At 34.7% G+C, this 18,974-nt stretch overlaps 1 protein-coding gene across 1 annotated transcript in view; it reads right to left on the bottom strand.

Annotated features, from left to right (window-relative positions):
- MMS22L (MMS22 like, DNA repair protein) overlaps positions 1 to 18,974 on the bottom strand; it is an 87,343-nt gene that overhangs the window by 44,662 nt on the left and 23,707 nt on the right. Inside the window, exons 8-14 of the mRNA XM_087719151.1 lie at positions 17,315 to 17,445; positions 15,158 to 15,271; positions 12,578 to 12,757; positions 6,076 to 6,138; positions 3,238 to 3,357; positions 2,409 to 2,635; positions 145 to 654 (exon numbers count right to left, since the gene is read on the bottom strand). Of these exons, the coding sequence (XP_087575277.1) occupies positions 145 to 654; positions 2,409 to 2,635; positions 3,238 to 3,357; positions 6,076 to 6,138; positions 12,578 to 12,757; positions 15,158 to 15,271; positions 17,315 to 17,445 (1,345 nt within the window). The remainder of the gene's footprint in view (positions 1 to 144; positions 655 to 2,408; positions 2,636 to 3,237; positions 3,358 to 6,075; positions 6,139 to 12,577; positions 12,758 to 15,157; positions 15,272 to 17,314; positions 17,446 to 18,974) is intronic.

The following is an 18,974-nucleotide window of genomic DNA, read 5'->3' as shown; positions in this document are numbered from 1 at the left end:
TTTGTACACTTCTCAGATAATTCTAAGAAAAAAGGGATGGTTGAGTAAAAAATTAATAAATATGTTACCAATGTATTTATTGAAATGAATAAAAATTAATAAAAAAAGGAACTTCAGAAAACTTGACGTAAAAAAAATTCTTACCTCAGTCTGAACAAAACAGCTTGCAGGAAGTTTAACACTGCAGCGAGTTCAGGTCCTCGACAACCTGGCAACAACATACTAAACCCATCACTCATCAGCTTTTCTTCAGAAAGGTTCAAGTATACGCTGCTTTCAAAAACTTCTTGGACTCCATCAACATACGTGGAAAGTAGCATCCAAAGGTTTTGTTTCTGCACAAGGTCGTTTCTTGTGACTAAGAATTCTTTTGCCTTTTCACAGAAAGCTGCTGAAAGTGGCTCAGCAAGCACTCTGATGTCCATGCTCTTATCAATGTACGTTAAGATGAAGGCAAAGTAGCCTTTCCAGATAAGAGCTTTCTGAGTAACACTGGTAGAAGTGGGACTGAGGAAGCGCAGAAGTTCCATCATGCGGCTAGCAACATCTTCTGTCTCTGCTAAGGCCGCCAGCACCAGGAAAAGATAGAAGAAATTTTGAAGTCCAACTTCTGTTAGTTCACACATTCTTTTCTGGTGGAATTTTGAATAAATTCTGCATTATAAAAGAAAACCCCCATAATTTTTTTCCTTAAAATTTGTTTTGAATCTATTTATTTAAAGCATTTATATACCTGCCCATCTTCTAACCAACTTGCAATCAATTGTCCTTTGAATTGATGACCCCAGCTAGTCTTAGTTCCAAAGAATTCTTTGATGGAAAAAGAGTGATGTTGAAGGAAAGCATTTCTACTAAAAATGTATTACTGCATGCATATTTCTTCAACATTCCACTTTGTTTATGCCAGTACATTCAGAATAAGGAACAAAAAACTTCAGAGAGTGGGAAACTGTACAATGTGCCTGACAAGTGTGATGGAGTTAATGTAAATCACAAATGTACATGAGAAAGAAGCATTGTTGAGGTTTGAAAGAAAAGTTTTATTTCTGTCTACCTTTCATTAAACAGAAGCTGCTAGTACATGAAGCACAAATAATACTTATCATATTTTTCAGAGTATAAGATGCACCGGAGTATAAGATGCTCCAAGGTTTTGAATGGCCTGTTTTTTGCAAAAATGGGCCCGTTTTTTGTCAAAAAGGGGCATTAGGAAGTTTATAGAGTGCTCCTGGGGGCTGGAAGGGGGCAAAATTGAGCAAAAAACAGCCCATTTTTTGCTCATTTCTGCCCTCCCCACCTCCCAGGAGCCTCCTACAAGCTATGCATGGGAATTTTGGTGAAAAGGGCAGGGTTTCAGGAGGCAAAAAAATGCTGTATTCAGTGTATAAGACACACCCAGATTTTCAGCCTCTTTTTTGAGGGAAAAAGGTGCATCTTATAGTCCAAAACTACGGTATGTGACAGTCTGTCGGGGAGAAAGTGAAAATTGATTTGAACAAATCTAGTAAAACATTATCAACTAAAGTGTTTCCTGATGTACCACCAATTGAAGTTTTTTCCCTGCTTTACATTGAACTTTTAAACACTGACAAAATTTATGGCAGTCTTATACAATCCAGTCCTGTTAGGAACTGTTTGACTAAAATTCCCCATCATCTGTTGAGTCTAAAGATGAAAGAATAATCCCAACAAATCTTTAGAGCAGCAATTTGGAAAACTTTGATCCACACTTTTACCTGGATCTGAGAAGCACATTTGCTTCTCAAGTGAATGCATCTTGAAAAAAACAACTATAAGGCAAAAACCACGGTGGTTTCTATTGACCCTTTTCCATATTGCAGCTCCATAAACTTCTGAAAAGTGCCTGGATCATCAAAAGAGTGGATTATAGCATGCAGGAGTCAATAGGAAGAAATTACTAAAAATTACACAGAAATGCTTTCTGTTACTGGAATTTTTAGCATACAAATTGTTTTCATTGATGTGTGAATATAACTTCTATTCAAGTGATGGTTTGGGGGGGAAACACTGAAAGCTAATATATAAGAAAGGATCATCTTACTACTGACTCATTACTCTAACTCAAATAATCTGCTTCAAATAAATATGACTGTCAACATGAATTGCATATTCATCTGAAAATGAAAAAATAAATAAAAACACCAGGAATTCCTGTTAATTACAGATATTTTTAATATTAAAATCAAATCTGATTTTTTTGCAATCCTTCATTTTATGAATATTTCCAAATACTTTCTGAATATAAATCTTAAGAGGGATGATTCTAAGAGACAAAAAATACATGATGGACATGAAAAATCCTAGGTGAAAACCTATTAAGTTTCTCAGAATCACCTTATAAGAGAGATGAGGAGAATGAAGGAATGAATGAATGAGTACCCTCCTACCTTCCTTTGATCTGTTTCCATGGATGAACACCATTAATCTTGCCTGCTTTCTTCATTATTTGTGCCAATATGCGAAGAAAAAATTGGAAACTGTTGCAGGATATATACATGTCAGGGGTATGTATGTCACTGCAGTAGCTCTTTATCAACTCATATATAGATAAGGGTGTCTTGTTAATATTTGCAAGACCTTTAAGACCAAACCAAGGAATGGTAAAGGGGTTGTTCTGCAAAAAAAGAAAAAGTTTCATAACATGGCATATGCTTTTAACTTTCTTCCACAAATTATTTTATCACAACCAATCAGATGTCTATAACTGCAGAAGTAAAGAGCTCTCTAGCTTTAGAACATAAATCAACGAATGAATGCTAATTGGAGATCTGCTGCTCCTTTCTTATCATCACCACAATAGCAGAAAAAGAAATTTCATATCTTATGGAATTTGGGCCATCCCTTCCTTCGGAATATGTATTTATTTATTATATTTATTGAAAACATGTCATTTAAAAATTGATATTATTGATCTGAAATAATTTCTGTGGTACAGTGCAATGCACACTGAATGCATACTTTAAAAAACGATCATCTGTTTTACAGAATCTGTAATGATTATTTGCTATATAATAATAAGATACAATTATTTTAAGTTAAAATATTTCAAATATTGTAAACTTGTATTGTTGTTGGAATAAAATAATGTAAAAATTAGTAATCCTACCACTTAACAAAAAAACCACTTAAATCCTATCACTTAACAAAAAACACTGGATTACTTTTTTTAAAGATAAACCGCTGTTAGATTTTTTTTTTAAAAAAAAATTTACTAACCAGATTTTTGCTGTAATGTTCCCAAACTATGGTGACAATAGTGAGATTTACATCCCAGATGTGGCTTAATGTCAAGCAACACTGAAGATGCATCCGTAATTGTTCTTCTAAAATTCCAGCCTAGCAGACAAAAAAAATTAAGATATTATTAGTTTTTTGTTTAATTTATCAAGGTTTCTATTTTATACAAACAATTTTGACCACAAGACAAATCAGAAGAATTCACATTTAAGTACTTTGTTTTATAATTATTATTTCTGACTTTAAAAGGAAATTCTGTTAAAATCACATGCAAAATAGAAAAAGCAATCTGAGAAATGATGGTACAATCATTTATCTCGTATTATCAACTAATCTCCATGTATATTTTTTTGAATCATATAGTTACAAAAATATGCTACACTTGAAAGATAACTTGGAGTTTAATTCATGGGTAGGCTATATCTAAGCATCGTCCAGCAAAAATGCTTGGGGCCAAAAATACTTCCTAATGCCTAGGGATAAACATCATCTGAAGCAAAGGAAGAATTCTAACTTTCTAGCTACCATAAACAACATGATAGATTTGGTTCACTTATAGTGATTCATTATTGTAACTTTAAATGCCCAGCATTCTATGAGCTATCACACTAACACATTTGTCATGCAGTTAGGAATGTAGCATTTTAAAGAACAGAACTAAAATATAATCCTTGGTCAATTGTAAGGGAACTGGCCAACTGAAATTAATTTTTAAGGGCAAAACAACCTATTGATTTAAGAACACTATTTCCCACCTTGGCGAAGGCCACTGATCATAAGTTAGAAATTATGGTTATAAAATACAACAGTAGGTTCAAAGAAAAATATATTTTTTTAAGTTTGGCTTAATATAGAAGCACAACATTTTTGATACAAATGTTTTCTTATCTTAAGAAAAATACTATTATTTCTTCTTTATATACAATCATATATTGTTTACATGAAGAGGCCAAAACCAGGGCACCATTTAAAAATAAATGTTTACTAGTAATGAGTTCAATTCCAAGGAAAGTTTCTACCCAATTCCAATAAGCAGCTACATTTTGTGTTCTTCAAATATCAGTCACAGCAACATACAGTAACTAAAGCTACCCTATCACCATTTTAACTAAGAAAGACTATAATAGAATAGAATTCTTTATTGGCCAAGTGTGATTGGACACACAAGGAAATTTTCTTTGGTGCATATGCTCTGTGTACATAAAAAGACAAGACACATCCATCAAGAATCATAAGGTACAACACTGTCATAGGGAACAAATAAGCAATCAGGAAACAATATCAATATAAATAGTAAGGATACAAGCAACAAAGTTACAGTCATGCAGTCATAAGTGGGAGGAGATGGGTGATAGGAACGATGAGAAGACTAATAGTAATAGTAATGCAGCCTTAGTGAATAGTTTGACAGTGATGACTAGCTAAATTTGACTAGCTAAATTAGCTAAATTTCAGAATAAAATACTATATGCTATGAAATTATATTTTACAGTAAAATCTGAGGGAGAAGAGAGTTTAATAACCATTCCTATATTTTTCCAAAGACTACATAAAAATAATAAAACATTTTTGAGGTTATTTGAGTTTGAAAATCAGTTTCATTCATCATATAAACAGTTAATATTATTGTTTTCCCCTAACCATACTCATATTTTCTTTTTTTTTTCTGCCAACCCTAATAATATATATATATATATATATTCCAATGTTATGTTCATTGTCACAGAAGCAAATTCCACTTGATTCAAAGAAACTATGATAAACATACATAAAATTACACCTATCACTTTAATTATGATAAGCTAAGCTAAGTCTTGCTTGGTACTAAAAATGTGAATTGGGGCTAAAATTCTCACACAATTTTCTTCCTCTTTGTTTTCGATGGCTGATAGACCTTTTGAATTATTACAGGAAAAGAAGTTGGACAATTATGAGGGAAGATGACAAAGTGGAACACCACCACCATACAATTGTCTTCCTTAAACAGGAAGCTTCATAATATTTCAATTAATGGAATCTTGACTAAATTTTGAATTCATTAATTTAATTCGTAATTTGACAGTTAAAGTCAAAGGGAAAACCAATCCTTTTGCTTGACTATGTGGCCAGCTTTCTTCAGCTACACAAAACAACTCAAACAAATTATTTATGTAATGGTTGATACTAATTTATCATTTCATATCATGCAACCAAGAACAAATTCACACCAAAAAAAACTACATTAATATCTTCAGCATACTTAAAAGTACTTTTAAAAGGAGGTCACTTCTGACCTCTGGGCCACAAAGTATTGCATTAACAGCTCTGCAGAAAGAAAAATGATAAGGTATGAAATGAGTGCTCAAAAGCTACAACCTTATCAGTAAGAGTTTGATTCAAGCCTGTAAGACAAATTGCTCAGCAAGTCAAGTCACCTTCCTGCTGTGATGAGGATATAGCTGAATTTTCAATGCAATAGACTATCTCCCTTATCACGTCTCTCAACTTGATACCCTCAGATGCCGTATACATTTTCTAAGCTTCCTGTTCTTATTTGGAATATATCTTGTCAAAGGAGCCAAGTAACACGTCCAGGATAATTATCTCTACCATGCACTTTATCTGACAATTTATCTTCAAAAACCCAACCATTTAAGAAAATATTCTTCCAGCAAGAAGGAAACTATGTAGAATCTTAGTTTAGAAGTTCAACTAGAATGATCATGCTACAAAATTAATTTCAGAAAGCAATCAAATGAATAAGATACGTTATATCCCTTGTCCCTATATTTTGAAGTAGCCATCATCAAACTTTCAAGTTATTATTAAAACACTTACTTGATTATTGACTGCTTGTTTCAGCAGATCTTCAACATAAGGCCAGTTGGATTCTACTGGTTTCTAAATGGAAAAGAGTTGGAAAGAATTAATTTATAAATAATATCAATAACAATTACTCTGTAGAAGCCTATCCATAAGCAACTCATACAGGTTGTCCTCGACTTATGACCCACAATGGAGTCCAAAATTTCTGTTGCTAAGCAAGACAAGTGAATTTTGCCCCATTTTACGACCTTTCTTGCCAGTTTTTAAGTGAATCACTGCAGTTGTTAAGTTAGTAACATGATTGTTAAGTGAATCTAGCTTTTCCACTGACTTTGTCAGAAGATTGCAAAAGGGATCACATGACCCCAAGACACTGCAACCGTCATAAATATGAGTCAATTGCCAAGTGTCTGAATTTTGATCATGTGACCATGGGGATGCTAAAACAATCACCAGTGTGAAAAATGAACATGTTACTTTTTTCCCAGTGTCATTGCTTTCAAACAATCACTAAATTAACTGTTCTAAGTCAAGGACTACCTCTACTGAAGTCAGTGATTTGTCAGCTAACCAACAAGATTGTAGCCTAAATAAACTATGTAGAGGTTACATTTCTGAACTGGGAAAAAAGTGAGTAAAAGCACATTAGGACAGAGCTATATGAAGATATGCAAGTTTTTGAGAAAGAAAATAGGGAGATCTCTCTCTTTCATAAAAGTGGCATCTGGATCATTCAGTGAAGCTGAATGATGGAAGTTTCAGCTCTGACAGAAGTACTATTTCATAAAGGATATTTTAAAAAAATAGTATAAGAAAATCAATTGATTTCATGACCTTTGTGGCAGTTGTTAAGTGACCCCATTGTTCGCTATGGCATGGTTTGGCCAAAAACATCATAAAACACAGTCATGTGACTGCAGGCGGGGGGTGGGGAGAAGTGCTGGAACTTCAGAACCAAGTCTTAACTCCCCTTTTGTAGGTAGGCTGCAAACTTGAATGTTTATTAAGTAACCATTTGGAAGTTGAGGATTATATGCAGACAAATTCATGAAGGTTTGTTAAATGGTATTAGTCATAATGCCTCTCCTGTATCACTGCTATATACCTGCTACTGAGAAATACACTCTACGACTAGTGAATTTTTCGTATGTACATAGTTACTATCATAGGCACAGATGAATAGACCAACTAAAGCCTGGGATTCATCCAACATGTTTCTTCTCATGAGTGTATCTATGACAGAGGTGTCAAACACAAGGCCGGGGAACCAGATTCGGTCTGCGGGGTGCTTAGATTTGACCTGTGGTGTCACAATTGGCCCGTGGTGCCTCTGCTAGTCCATCCCGAGTTCTTTTTTTGCTGGCAGAGGGTTGCAGGATGCCGTTGTAGCTGAAAGCGGAGCTTGGGAGACCATTTTCGCTGGCAGAACGATCGAGCTGCCACAAATGCCCCCAACATGAGTGACATTGACACCCCCATGGCCTACCCAAGGTCAAACACAACCCTGTTGTAGCCCTCAATGAAATTGAATTGAAATGAAATTGAATTTGACACACTTGACCTATGACAAGTAAATGAAACAGTGAAAGGCTATCTTCTTTTTTACTGTTTTTAAAATTAGTACATAAAAAACATCTTCCTATCCTGTTGTTAAATTAGTACCAAATTAGTACTAAATTAGAACTGATTAGAAATTAGAACATTTCTGAGCCTCACAAAGAACAAATTCATTTTGCTCTTGTTAGAATAAAATATTTCATATTATTTTTTGCCTAGAAGAATGCATAAATATAATTTAAATTATCCTTTAGGTACTAAATTCAACGTGTCTACTATGCTATATTTATGTTATTTAAAGGATCAAGAATGCAGCTAATTTCAGTGGATTTAATATGAATCACAACTAGCAATTCATTCAGTTAGACATCTTTCTAAAAATCATAGCCAGCATGTGATATAAGTTAGTTTTCCTGAAATTCTTAACCACAAGTGGTGTTAATGAAATCTATGAAAAGATCTAGAAATGATTACTGCCCTCTCTAATTTTGGTCTGTGTCAATGAAGAATAAAGAATTAAGGCCGTCTATTTACATAAATCAAGTTTATAAACATAATTCAAAAGGTGTTCAAGTCTTGGATTAAAAAGCCCCAACAGTGAGGAAATGACAATCATTTTCTATCTTTAATAAAAAGTGTTTTGCCTTTGAAATATAGGTTTTCATAAAGCATTGCAAAATATTCACTCCCTTAGTGTATCTGCCATTTCCGCCTGAGGAAAACATTTGGGATACCATCTGCTAAACAAACACACATGTAGTTCTCAGCTAATAGCATGAAATATGATTTTGCATTCATTTGTCATTTTACTTAAAAATACAACTTGAGTTGCAACTTTAAGTATATAGGCAACATTTCTTTTTAACTCTATGCAAAAAGAATCTAGTTTCTTCTTCTAGTTCACTTGTTGAGTTGCTAAGCTGCTCAGCTGGAAAGCACTCTTCCCTTATCTTAGAAAGTATTTTAAACTATTCAAAGGTAAGAATATTTAGCTCAAAGTCATTCGAACTATATTTGTTAGCCCTGAGCAGCATTAAAATTGACCCCTGCAATGTTCAAAAGTTGTAATATTTCTACTTCTCTTTGGTTTTTGAAATTTATGAATATAGCCTTTAAGAATATGATAATGCAGGCTCTTTGGGTGTTAAGAAAAAGACACTTAAGATCTATCTGTGTTTTACAAATTTTTAAAAAGTTAGATGTTTTCTTAGAGAAATTTGACACTTTCCAATTTTAATCCAACACAAATTGCTACCAACTATTTACATTACTAAATTGTGTAAATATACATAAAAATTGATGGATATATCAAGGTTGACTAAATAAAGGCAGCAAACACACCTCTATTAAGCATTAAACCAAAACCAAATAAATTATATAATGGAACACTACAATGTGCTAATATACAAACCAAGTCATAAACTTTTAATGCTGCACAGATCTTTCCTAAAGTTGTTTGAACGTTAAATATACTTAAATGTTTTTTAAATTGAAATCATATGAGTATGCATATCAAATCTAGACTATTATGGTATCAAAGTATTCTTTTTAATAATTTGGATCTTCAGGGTACAACTATAGATTTCTAAAACAGACAATCTGAAGATATAAAATAATTATTTTAAATATGACACAGGAAATTGCAGATCTACCATCAATTAACTAAAGGTAAGGCAATTTAGGCTGGTAGCATATGTTTCTTCATATCTTGATCACTTTAACTTATAGTTAAACATAACTATTGCCTATTTAATGAGAAATAGACAATGTATATTAGCGTTCCATGCACCTTCGGTATTTAGTCATGCTGGCCACATGACAACGTCTTTCGACAGCACTGGCTCTTCGGCTTTGTATTGGAAATGAGCACTGCCCCTTAGAGTCGGAAACCACTAGGACATATGTACAAGGGGAACCTTTACCTTTAATATCTTAAGACTAGCTATGACAAAACAACATAACACTTCAAAATATTTAGCACTAACAATTTCAATCAATGTCATGTTTTCCCACTTTCATTTATTAAGAGGAAACAGACCTAGAAATCAAGTCAAATGCTGTATGCCTTTCAGTGAAGAGAAATTAAAAAATGCTTGCCCAAGTGGTAATCTCCAAGAAATTCTTATTAAGAAAGAAAAAAAATGTATGGCTTTGATTTATTAATATTGTTCCAATCACACAAAATGTTTGTCATTCAAACCTCTAAATTATTGATCCAAACAAACAATTGGGTTATACCTGGCTGATAACATTTGGTTCTACCTGAAAGATGAGGAGAAAGCTACAGAATTATCAGGGATGGAAAGCTTATAATACCATTTCCCCCAAAATAAGGCCTCCCTGGATAATAAGCCCAATTAGGCTTTTGAGCGCATGCGCTAAAATAAGCCCTCCCCTGAAAATACGCCCTCCCCCAAAATATTGTTAACGCAGCAGCAGCCATGAGGTGACCACGCTTGCCATCTCCTGCCCCTCAAAAATAATACCTCCCCCAAAATAAGGCCAAGTGCTTATTTCGGGGTTCAAAAGAAAACAAGACCTTGCCTTATTTTCGGGAAAACATGGTATGACCCAGGGATATCTATGGGGGCAGGGCAGGACAGAATTAAACAGACATTGCCCTACGAGGTCTACCTGTTTTAGAGCTTTAGTTGCTTCGACAGAAGCCTGTGAATACCCCTACTCAAAGCTGGATCAGAGTCCTGGCCTGCTTTGACCAACTGAAGGTTTGGAGACTAATAACAACAGTTTTTTGGAAAAGAAATGTTAAGAGCTGCATTTGTACATAATGTTGAGCTTTTCATTTCTGATCATTTAATGGTCGCTGTAGTCTTTGCTGCTTGCAGAAGCCAAGCCAAAGCGACCAGACTATAAAAATTAGTATGCATCCTCCCAGTAAGGCTGATTATTTAGTAATTTTGGTTTCCATTTTTTAATTAATTTTCAAAAGTTATTAATATTAAGCACCCAGATTTCATTTTGGTGTTCAAGGTCAGTGTAAATTCACAGCAATAATTTGTCAGATATTAGGAGTTCATAGACTGGGTTCATACAGAAACAAAGTGATGCTTTTTATTAAAAGCAGCTCATTAAACAAATCACAATTGGCTGGGGTTGTACGCCATTCTAAAACCAAGCCAAATTGTAGTTTCTCTGACCAGCTGAAAAATCAAAATATAATGAAAACAATGTCTAAAGAATGATAACAAATGAAAAATTTCACAAATAGAATATGTATCTATAAAAACTACGAGTCAACTGAATGAAGTCAAACCCTCAGTGCTTAACATACATATAATTACACATATAATTATAATACTGCTTTCTCTGGGGTAAGAAATAAGAGGCAGAGAAGAGAAGAGAAATAAATCCAAGAAAATAAAGGCTTGGTTTTTCTTTTCTTTTTTAAATGTTTACATAGCTAAAATTACTTTACGCCCAGTTAGTTCACTAGATACCTTCAAAAATTTCTACCATTCAAACCATCCCTGTTTCCACCCCATTCATATTTTGCTTCATACATTGGTACTTGGTGTCTTTTTCAAGACGTCATCAGCTCTATTGATGTCTCAGTTTTACATTCAAATCGTATTTACTATATTCAGAATTAATACACTCTTGACCTTATCTCTTCTTATTTTACCGCTTAAATCCTTCTGCATTCAGCTACTTTTATATTTCCCCTGTCAGGCCTCTCACTTTGAGATAACAGAAAGGGCAGCAGCATGCTGTTAAATCAGAACCATTTCTGGGTTTTTTTTGGTAAACATTTCTTGTTTCAGACCTTGTACCATTAACATTGGTCCATCTTAAAAAGTTCTCACTTTCAAATACATGAATTTATCAACTTGCTCTAGTTTTTCACTACTTCTACATGACTTGTAAATATTCGCTCTCCTCTCTGTCAAGCACCACTACCTTGGTCTTTGATATATTAATTTTCAAATCCATCCTCCTCGATGTATCATATGGTCCCGTGATGGCGAACCTATGGCACAGGTGGCATGCAGAGCCCTCTTTGCGGGCACGTGAGCTCAGCTCCACTGCTCATGTGCCTGCGCCTCCTGCCAGCCAGCTGATTTTCAGGTCTCTGCCATGCATGCGGGAAACACATGTGCATGTGGGGGGGCATGGGGGAAGGTGCATCCCCGTGGCCCATTTGTGCTCCCAGGAGGCTGTAGGGAGGCCTACTAAGCCCAAAACACATGCATGGGGGGAGTGCAGGGGGTGAGCGTGCATTGCATTATGGGTGTGAGCACATGTGCTGTCATGTGCGGGGGTGCACGCTTTCAGCACGCGATGACAAAAAGATTAGACATCACTGGTATTCACAACAAACCATTCAACTTCTCTACTAACAATATGGCTTTATTTATATACAAAGGCAAAAATATATTCACCTAGTCGTCATGCATTCCATCATCACAAGCATTCTCTGTACATTTCTCCACAAATACACTGAAGGGGGACATGGGACAGCCCTCCATTTGTTCTGAAACATCCTTTATCTACCACTCTTATTGCATTCAGCCACCCACCTTCAACAACATAGTCGTGTAAAACATTCCATAATTCAAGACTACTCTCTTTATAATAAATTCCTTCTAAATCAATGATAACAATAAAATTTCTTCGTCATTTCGATATACTCTTAGTAAGCTTAAAGAATAAATATTTGTACAACAGGAATGTAACAATTAAAAGCACACTGTAACCTTTAATGGTTAATGTTGTCTAATGTTACTAAATTGGCACCTGTCATTTCACTTTTTAAAGAATATAGAAAATAGAAAACATTTTTTTAAAACTCAAAGGTAGGGTAATATTAAGATTCCTGAAGCTCACATTTAAGAAATACATATGCCATTTTGTTCATAAGTATGAAAACTTTTGTGGAAATTAAGGAACTATTAGAAACGCCTTACAAATATTCCTCATGGAAAAAGAACAAATTTACCTTTTCATCTGTATATCCATTCCGGTCAATATGATAAAGTGATGCCAAGTGGGTTATAATCCACCAACTGAAGCTCAGTGGATCCTTGCATGGAATTGATTCAAAGCCAGATACTTCATCAGTACCATTGCTTTTTTCGAATACTTTTTTCAGAATTTTATTTAGCCAGTTCCAAAAAGACTGTAAAGAAAACCAACAGTTTTAAAAGGAAAGCTGCACACTTCAGCCATCTGCTTAGCTCTTGAGAATTTTTCCTATTGCTTTTGTGCTTCACCATATAGCAGTTTATACAGGACAAATTCTGAGGCCGAAACAGAAAACAATCTGATCTTTTTCTATACCCTTGGATATACTTTAATTTATATATAGTTACATTTCTGAGTGAATATGTACAAAAATGCACATTCACATTCTGGTTAAATATTTCCAGAACAGGTAAAAATCCATGGAAAGCCAAATATTCGTTCTTCTATGTCAGGGGTGTCACACTTAAGGCTTGCGGGCCGCATCCTGCCCATGGGGTGCTTAGATCTAGCCCATAGGGCCGCCCTGGAAACACCGAAGGACCAGCCCACAGTGCCTCTGCCAGCAAAAACGGAGGCCAGGAGGGCCCTGTTTTTGGCTGAGACTGCGTCCTGCAGCCCTCCTGGATTCTGTTTTCACTGGCAGAGGACTGCAGGAGCCCATCACAGCTGAAAATGGAGCCTAGGATGGCCACGCATGGTCCTCACAGGCTCCGTTTTCACTGGCAGAGTGCTAGTGAAAACTACTAGCAAAAGTGGCATTTGATCACACGAGTGACAAGCTGGCCACACCCATCCCACCCACGCCCCGAGGTCATATACAATCCTGATGTGGCCCTCAATGAAATCAAGTTTGACACCCCTGTTCTATGTAATTCTACTTTTGATAATATATTTTTCTTAATAAACTCAGGTTCTGAATTGGACATGGGTATATTAATTCTTTGACCTTCACTGTAGACTTAGTATGATTTAGAGTTTCCATGAATGTAATCAAAATATACCATTAATATAAATGTATACCATTTTGGGGACAATCTATGGAGAAAGGGACATTTGACATAGCACTGTAACAAAGTAAAAGACAAAAAACAAAGTAAAGTCTCTTGATTGTAAGAGGCAAAAAACCTGAATAAATAAAAGTATCAAATCAAGTTCAGCCACATCTCAATCAACAATTTCTGAACAAACCTTTATATTTAAAATCCAAATTATGCAACTAAGGTAGAGATAGGCAACCTGGTGCTTTCCAGCTATTTTAGATATAAACTTCAGATTGTAACTATATAGTTTAAGAGGCCATCTTTAGATTATATAAAGGACAGGGCCTATTTTTAGTATAATCAAGAGAAGGACAAACTAGATGAGAGCAGTAATTTGCTATTATTTGGTGGAAATAAAGACAGGTTTCAGGATTCTCCAAGTTTGTGTTTTGTGATTACTTACACTCAGGCAAATTGTTCAATTAAAAAAAAAATCAATTCTAGCAGGATTCTAGATTATTACAGCCAACATTTGCTTTTGTTCTTTATAGTAATAAGATCATGGACCCACCAAAAGTAAGTAAAAACAATAAATAAAAGTAAAATAATGTAACAATACAATACCTTGCCACTCCTTTTAATGTAATCAATAACCATTTCCAAATGTATGTAGGATCCAATTTGGGTCGGTCACACTCTGCTAGAGAGACATTCCCTAAGGATGGGCTCCAGCACGAATCTGAAAGCTTGGAAGACTATTCAATCTTTTGTTGCTTGTATCTTATGATTTATATTGTTTATTTAGTATCCTGGTATGATTTATGTTGATTGTTTATGACTATCACTAAGTATTGTACCTTATGATTTATGATGAATGTATTTTTATGACGACTATGATAATGGTTTATCACTTATTGCTTGTATGTACACTGAGATTCAATTCAATTCAATTCAATTCCATTCCATTCCTCTGGTCCTGGTGACCGACCCAGATTGGATCCTACAACATTATCCTGGGACACATATATTCGCCTTCATTCCAAATATATGTACTGTTAGTAAAGCAGAAGTTCTATGAGCTACAATGTAAATCAGTTTAGAATAGTGAAGTTCTCAACACACGTCAAGAGAAGATAGAGCCTATGAAGAACCTTTGACTATTATCTGGACATGCAGTATTAATTTAAGACTAACCTCCCCAGGGCCAAATACCAGAAATTTTAACTATAAATTCTTAGTGGTGGAAAGAATCACTTATTGTGCTATTGATTCTTTAAGCTACTACAGTGCTAATGATTCCCCAACTAAGTCTGAATGGATGGTTACCTTATTCCTGGTCTGATAATATCCAGCAATACCATGCTGAAAATTATTTGACTGTGCTGGTCAACTAACATAAATTTCTTTAAGGTTTATAGGGCGGGGGGGGGGGGGGAGGAACAACACCTTTGATATAAGTTTGCCTATGGGGTAGATAAAACCGTTTGATATATTTGTCAAACAATGAATTTCTGCAGGTTTCCAATGCAATGTTTCATGAAATGTATTCATGCTGGGAATGTAACAATTCCTACCTCTGTAAGAGATGCTTTATTTCTGTGGTTGAGCAGATGAATAAGCAGAACCCACAGCTCTTTTATACAGGTACACGTATAGTGGTGAGTAATAAGAGCTTCGGAGAGCCTAACCTGCAACAAATAACATTTTAACTCAGAGAAGGCAAAAAACATTTATACCTGAACAAACTTCAGAGATGGAGGAAGCAGTTGAAAAATATCACTGAAATAAAGTGTAAATATAAAAATATTAAGCCATCCAGCAAGTAATATAAAATTTGTCTTCCTTTTTGAAAAAAAAGCTGCCAGATCTTTGTATGCATGTGCTTGAAATCCAAATTTAAAGACTGTGCATTATCTTTGTGGTGTTATAATTTCTTCGCTTATTGCAATTTTTTCAGAAGTGACTCCTTTTAAGGAAGAAAATGAATAGATGTGTATGTTAGAGAAAGAGAGAGAGAGAGAGAGAGAGAGAGAGAGAGAGAGAGAGAGAGAGAGAGAGAGAGAGAGAGAGAGAGAGAGAGAGACTTATTTAGATTTGTCAAAACCACAAGGAATTATTTATGTGCCTAATACTAAGAAAATGTTTAAGGAGTGTTCAACTCAATACAATTCATACACATTGATCACTTCCTTATTGGTGAAAAATTATTGAGACTGTCCTACTGTTAAGACTTAGAAAAGGTAATTTTGGTGACTTCCTTCTTCCTATTCCATTCTAGAAACCCTCATGACTCTCGAAAGCAATTTTTGGAAGAATGGCCTACTTTAAAAATCACATTTAAATAATCTGGTTATGTTTGAAATTTCAAGTGCCACATTGACCATTATCAAATAATGCATAAGCAAATTTGTTTAACATTCATATAAATTCTGGAGAAATGCTTTTAAAACTAGTTCACTAAATCTATGCCTTATCTTCTCTATATTTTCTTAGTATCCACTTTGCTGAATTCAACAGAGCTTGTTCTTAAGTACTGTGGTTATTTAAAATTACCTATCAGATATTAAAAGCTACAATTCAGGATGGCTGACATTATAGTTAAAACCTTAGTAATAGTCACACATCTACTTATTATACTCTATACCATGCAGAAAACCAACATGGATTTTAGAATAATTCAAATAAAAGGGGCACACAAGAAACAACTTCATTTTCTATTCCCCACCGTATTAGCATGAAAAGGAAAAAAAATAAAGCCATAGACTGCATAAATAGTTCTTAAGAAATTTCTGCAGCATTAACTTTGTGAACTCTCTATTCCTGAAAATATGATAAAACTATGTTATTGCTAAATAAACTAATATTTTCAAATTATTCAACACTAATTTTTATGATAGAACCTACAAATGCATATGTTTACTGCCATACATGATGGAATAAAAACACTACATTGTTCGGAAGCAATGCAATATTTCCTGAATTGTTAGTCTGCCATCTTTAATCAAATGAGTTATACCTTGATGTACCAGCAGGTGGTATTGTAGTCACATATAGCGACAGAATACCACTCCCCTTTTAAGATTTAAAAAGTTTCACTCCATTTTGCATTACATTTGGAAAATAAATACTTACTTTTTACATGTCATGTAGATTTGCCCTTTATCCAATTTAAGACTAACCTATTTGATAGTTTAGAATTAATTAGCTGAATAATTTATTTTGCACTTGGGAACTTTGGAAGGGGAAACAAGAATGATTTATCAAACAAACCGTTTCTTTTTTTTCCTTCAAAGTAGAATACTAAAAATTGTGTGTGTGTGTGTGTTTGTATGTGTGTGTGTGGGGCATGCCCCCCCATTTTCTAACAAATGTACAACTAAATTTAGGAGATAAATGGATATAACAACCAGCTATAACCAGCTCTTTTGTTTCCTGTCACAGTCTAAACACTGTTGATCTCTCTAGAGCATTAGGGCCATAGAAAAACAGGAATATCTGCAGTTTTCCACTTGCCAAAGACATCACTCACTTTTAGAGTTCACAGACTTCATTTCTGGACAAAGGCATTTTTCAAGCTGCATTTTCATTTAACCACCTCACACAGGTGAATTAACCAAAAGCACTGATGAATTTATCTGGGAAATACTGTTTTAATATATATTAATAGAGACATTTCTTCTGTCTCAGAAATTTAGGCAATATTACCATCATATTGAATAAAATTGCAATACCTTTGAATACCTCTTAACTGACAAACTTATCAGATCATATAAGAGATTGCCACAGTGATCTTCAAACAAACTGATATTGGTTAGATTTTCTCCAGTTAAATTTGTAAATCTGTGAGCATATATGGTTTGCCCTAGAAAATACAAATGAAATTAGAAAATCGAATTAATGAATGTAGAAACAGAAATATGTTTTCAGTGCAAAAACAAACAACTACAAACCAAACCTATAGTCATTCATTTTCTTAATTTATCATACAGAAAATTTGAATCATTTGATTTATCATTTATGGCTGATCTTGGACCAGTCACTCTCTCTCAGCCCAAGTAGTGAACTCACTTATAATACACCTCACATTGTTGTGGGGAAAATAGAATGCTCACCACCTCAAGTTAATTAAAAAATAATAAAATAAAAATAAAAACAAACAAATAAATGAAATAAAAAGTTGAAATCACTATCTTTGCAGCAGGATGAAAATGACCAGTGCTGGTTCAGTAACAGGTTTTTATATCCTGTTTTAGATATAGATTCTTGTAGAGCCATTCAAAATATTTAATTGCAAGCCATTTCCTCCCTGCTTCCAAAGAAAAAGTTAAAAAAAATTACATATCATACTTATCTATACAGGAAGCTTTATAGATTAAATTGGTCATGATGAAATTAATGCTGATTCCATTACCGTAGCTTCGTTAGTTTCTTCTAAGCATAATTAACTTTGATCCAAAATTACTATCGCAACACATAGGAATTCCTTTACTCTACTTTCTCTTCCATCAGTGCATGCTTCAAATGGCCTCTGTGAGAATGCTGTTTACATTTGGAGATTGTTCAGGAATAGGGAAAGGAACAGGAATGCCATTGGCTATTAATGTTCAATTAGGACTGAAGAGAAGGAAAGCATTATTGAGAAAGCACCACTGTATGCATGTGTAGGGGAAGGGAGCTTGGGAGATAGGAGAATTACATCTGAAGATGGTTTGAAATCATCAAAGAAGAATAAACCATCAAAGAAATCATCAAAGCCATTAAAAAGCGAAAGTTAGAATATTTTGGACATGTGATGCGAACACCCAGAAAAATACGGCATCCTTAACTTAATCCTCCAGGGAAAATTGAAGGCAAACGAGGTCCAGGCAGAAGAAGAACAGCATGGCTTCAAAACCTAAGGGACTGGTTTGGACAAAACTCAACAGCACTTTTTCATGCAGCTGTTGACAAAAATAGGATCACCAACATGATCACCAACGTTCGATCAACGGATATGGCACAACAACAACAAGAATTTCCCCAACATTGCTGTTTCTAAGGCTGCTCTTTGTTCCCTTTTCTCTCTGACTGCTGAAATTTAGAAGGGGGAATGAAAGCAATATATGGAAGGAAAGCATGGCCGCGTAAACAGCTCCTCAGACCAAAAGGACCCCACACTAGCTTTAATTGCAAACTCTAAATTCTTATTGTTAAATAATGTACAAGGTACACAAGCTACACAGGGTAGAAAATAAGACCTCAACGGATAATAAGCCCAATCTGGCTTTTGAGTGCATGCGCTAAAATAAGCCCTCCCCAAAAATATTGCAAAAATAGTAGCAGTCATGAGGTGACCATGCTTGCTGCCTCTTGCACCTCAAAAACAATAAGACCTCCCTAAAAAGGCCAAGT

The sequence above is a fragment of the Thamnophis sirtalis genome, unplaced genomic scaffold (genome assembly GCF_051295495.1).
Source record: "Thamnophis sirtalis isolate CommonGarterSnake01/CBP01778 unplaced genomic scaffold, rThaSir2_p1.2 scaffold_6, whole genome shotgun sequence".
NCBI lineage: Eukaryota > Metazoa > Chordata > Lepidosauria > Squamata > Natricidae > Thamnophis > Thamnophis sirtalis.
The sequence above is the reverse complement of the archived record's forward strand: the minus strand, read 5'-3'. Positions and strand labels throughout refer to the sequence as shown.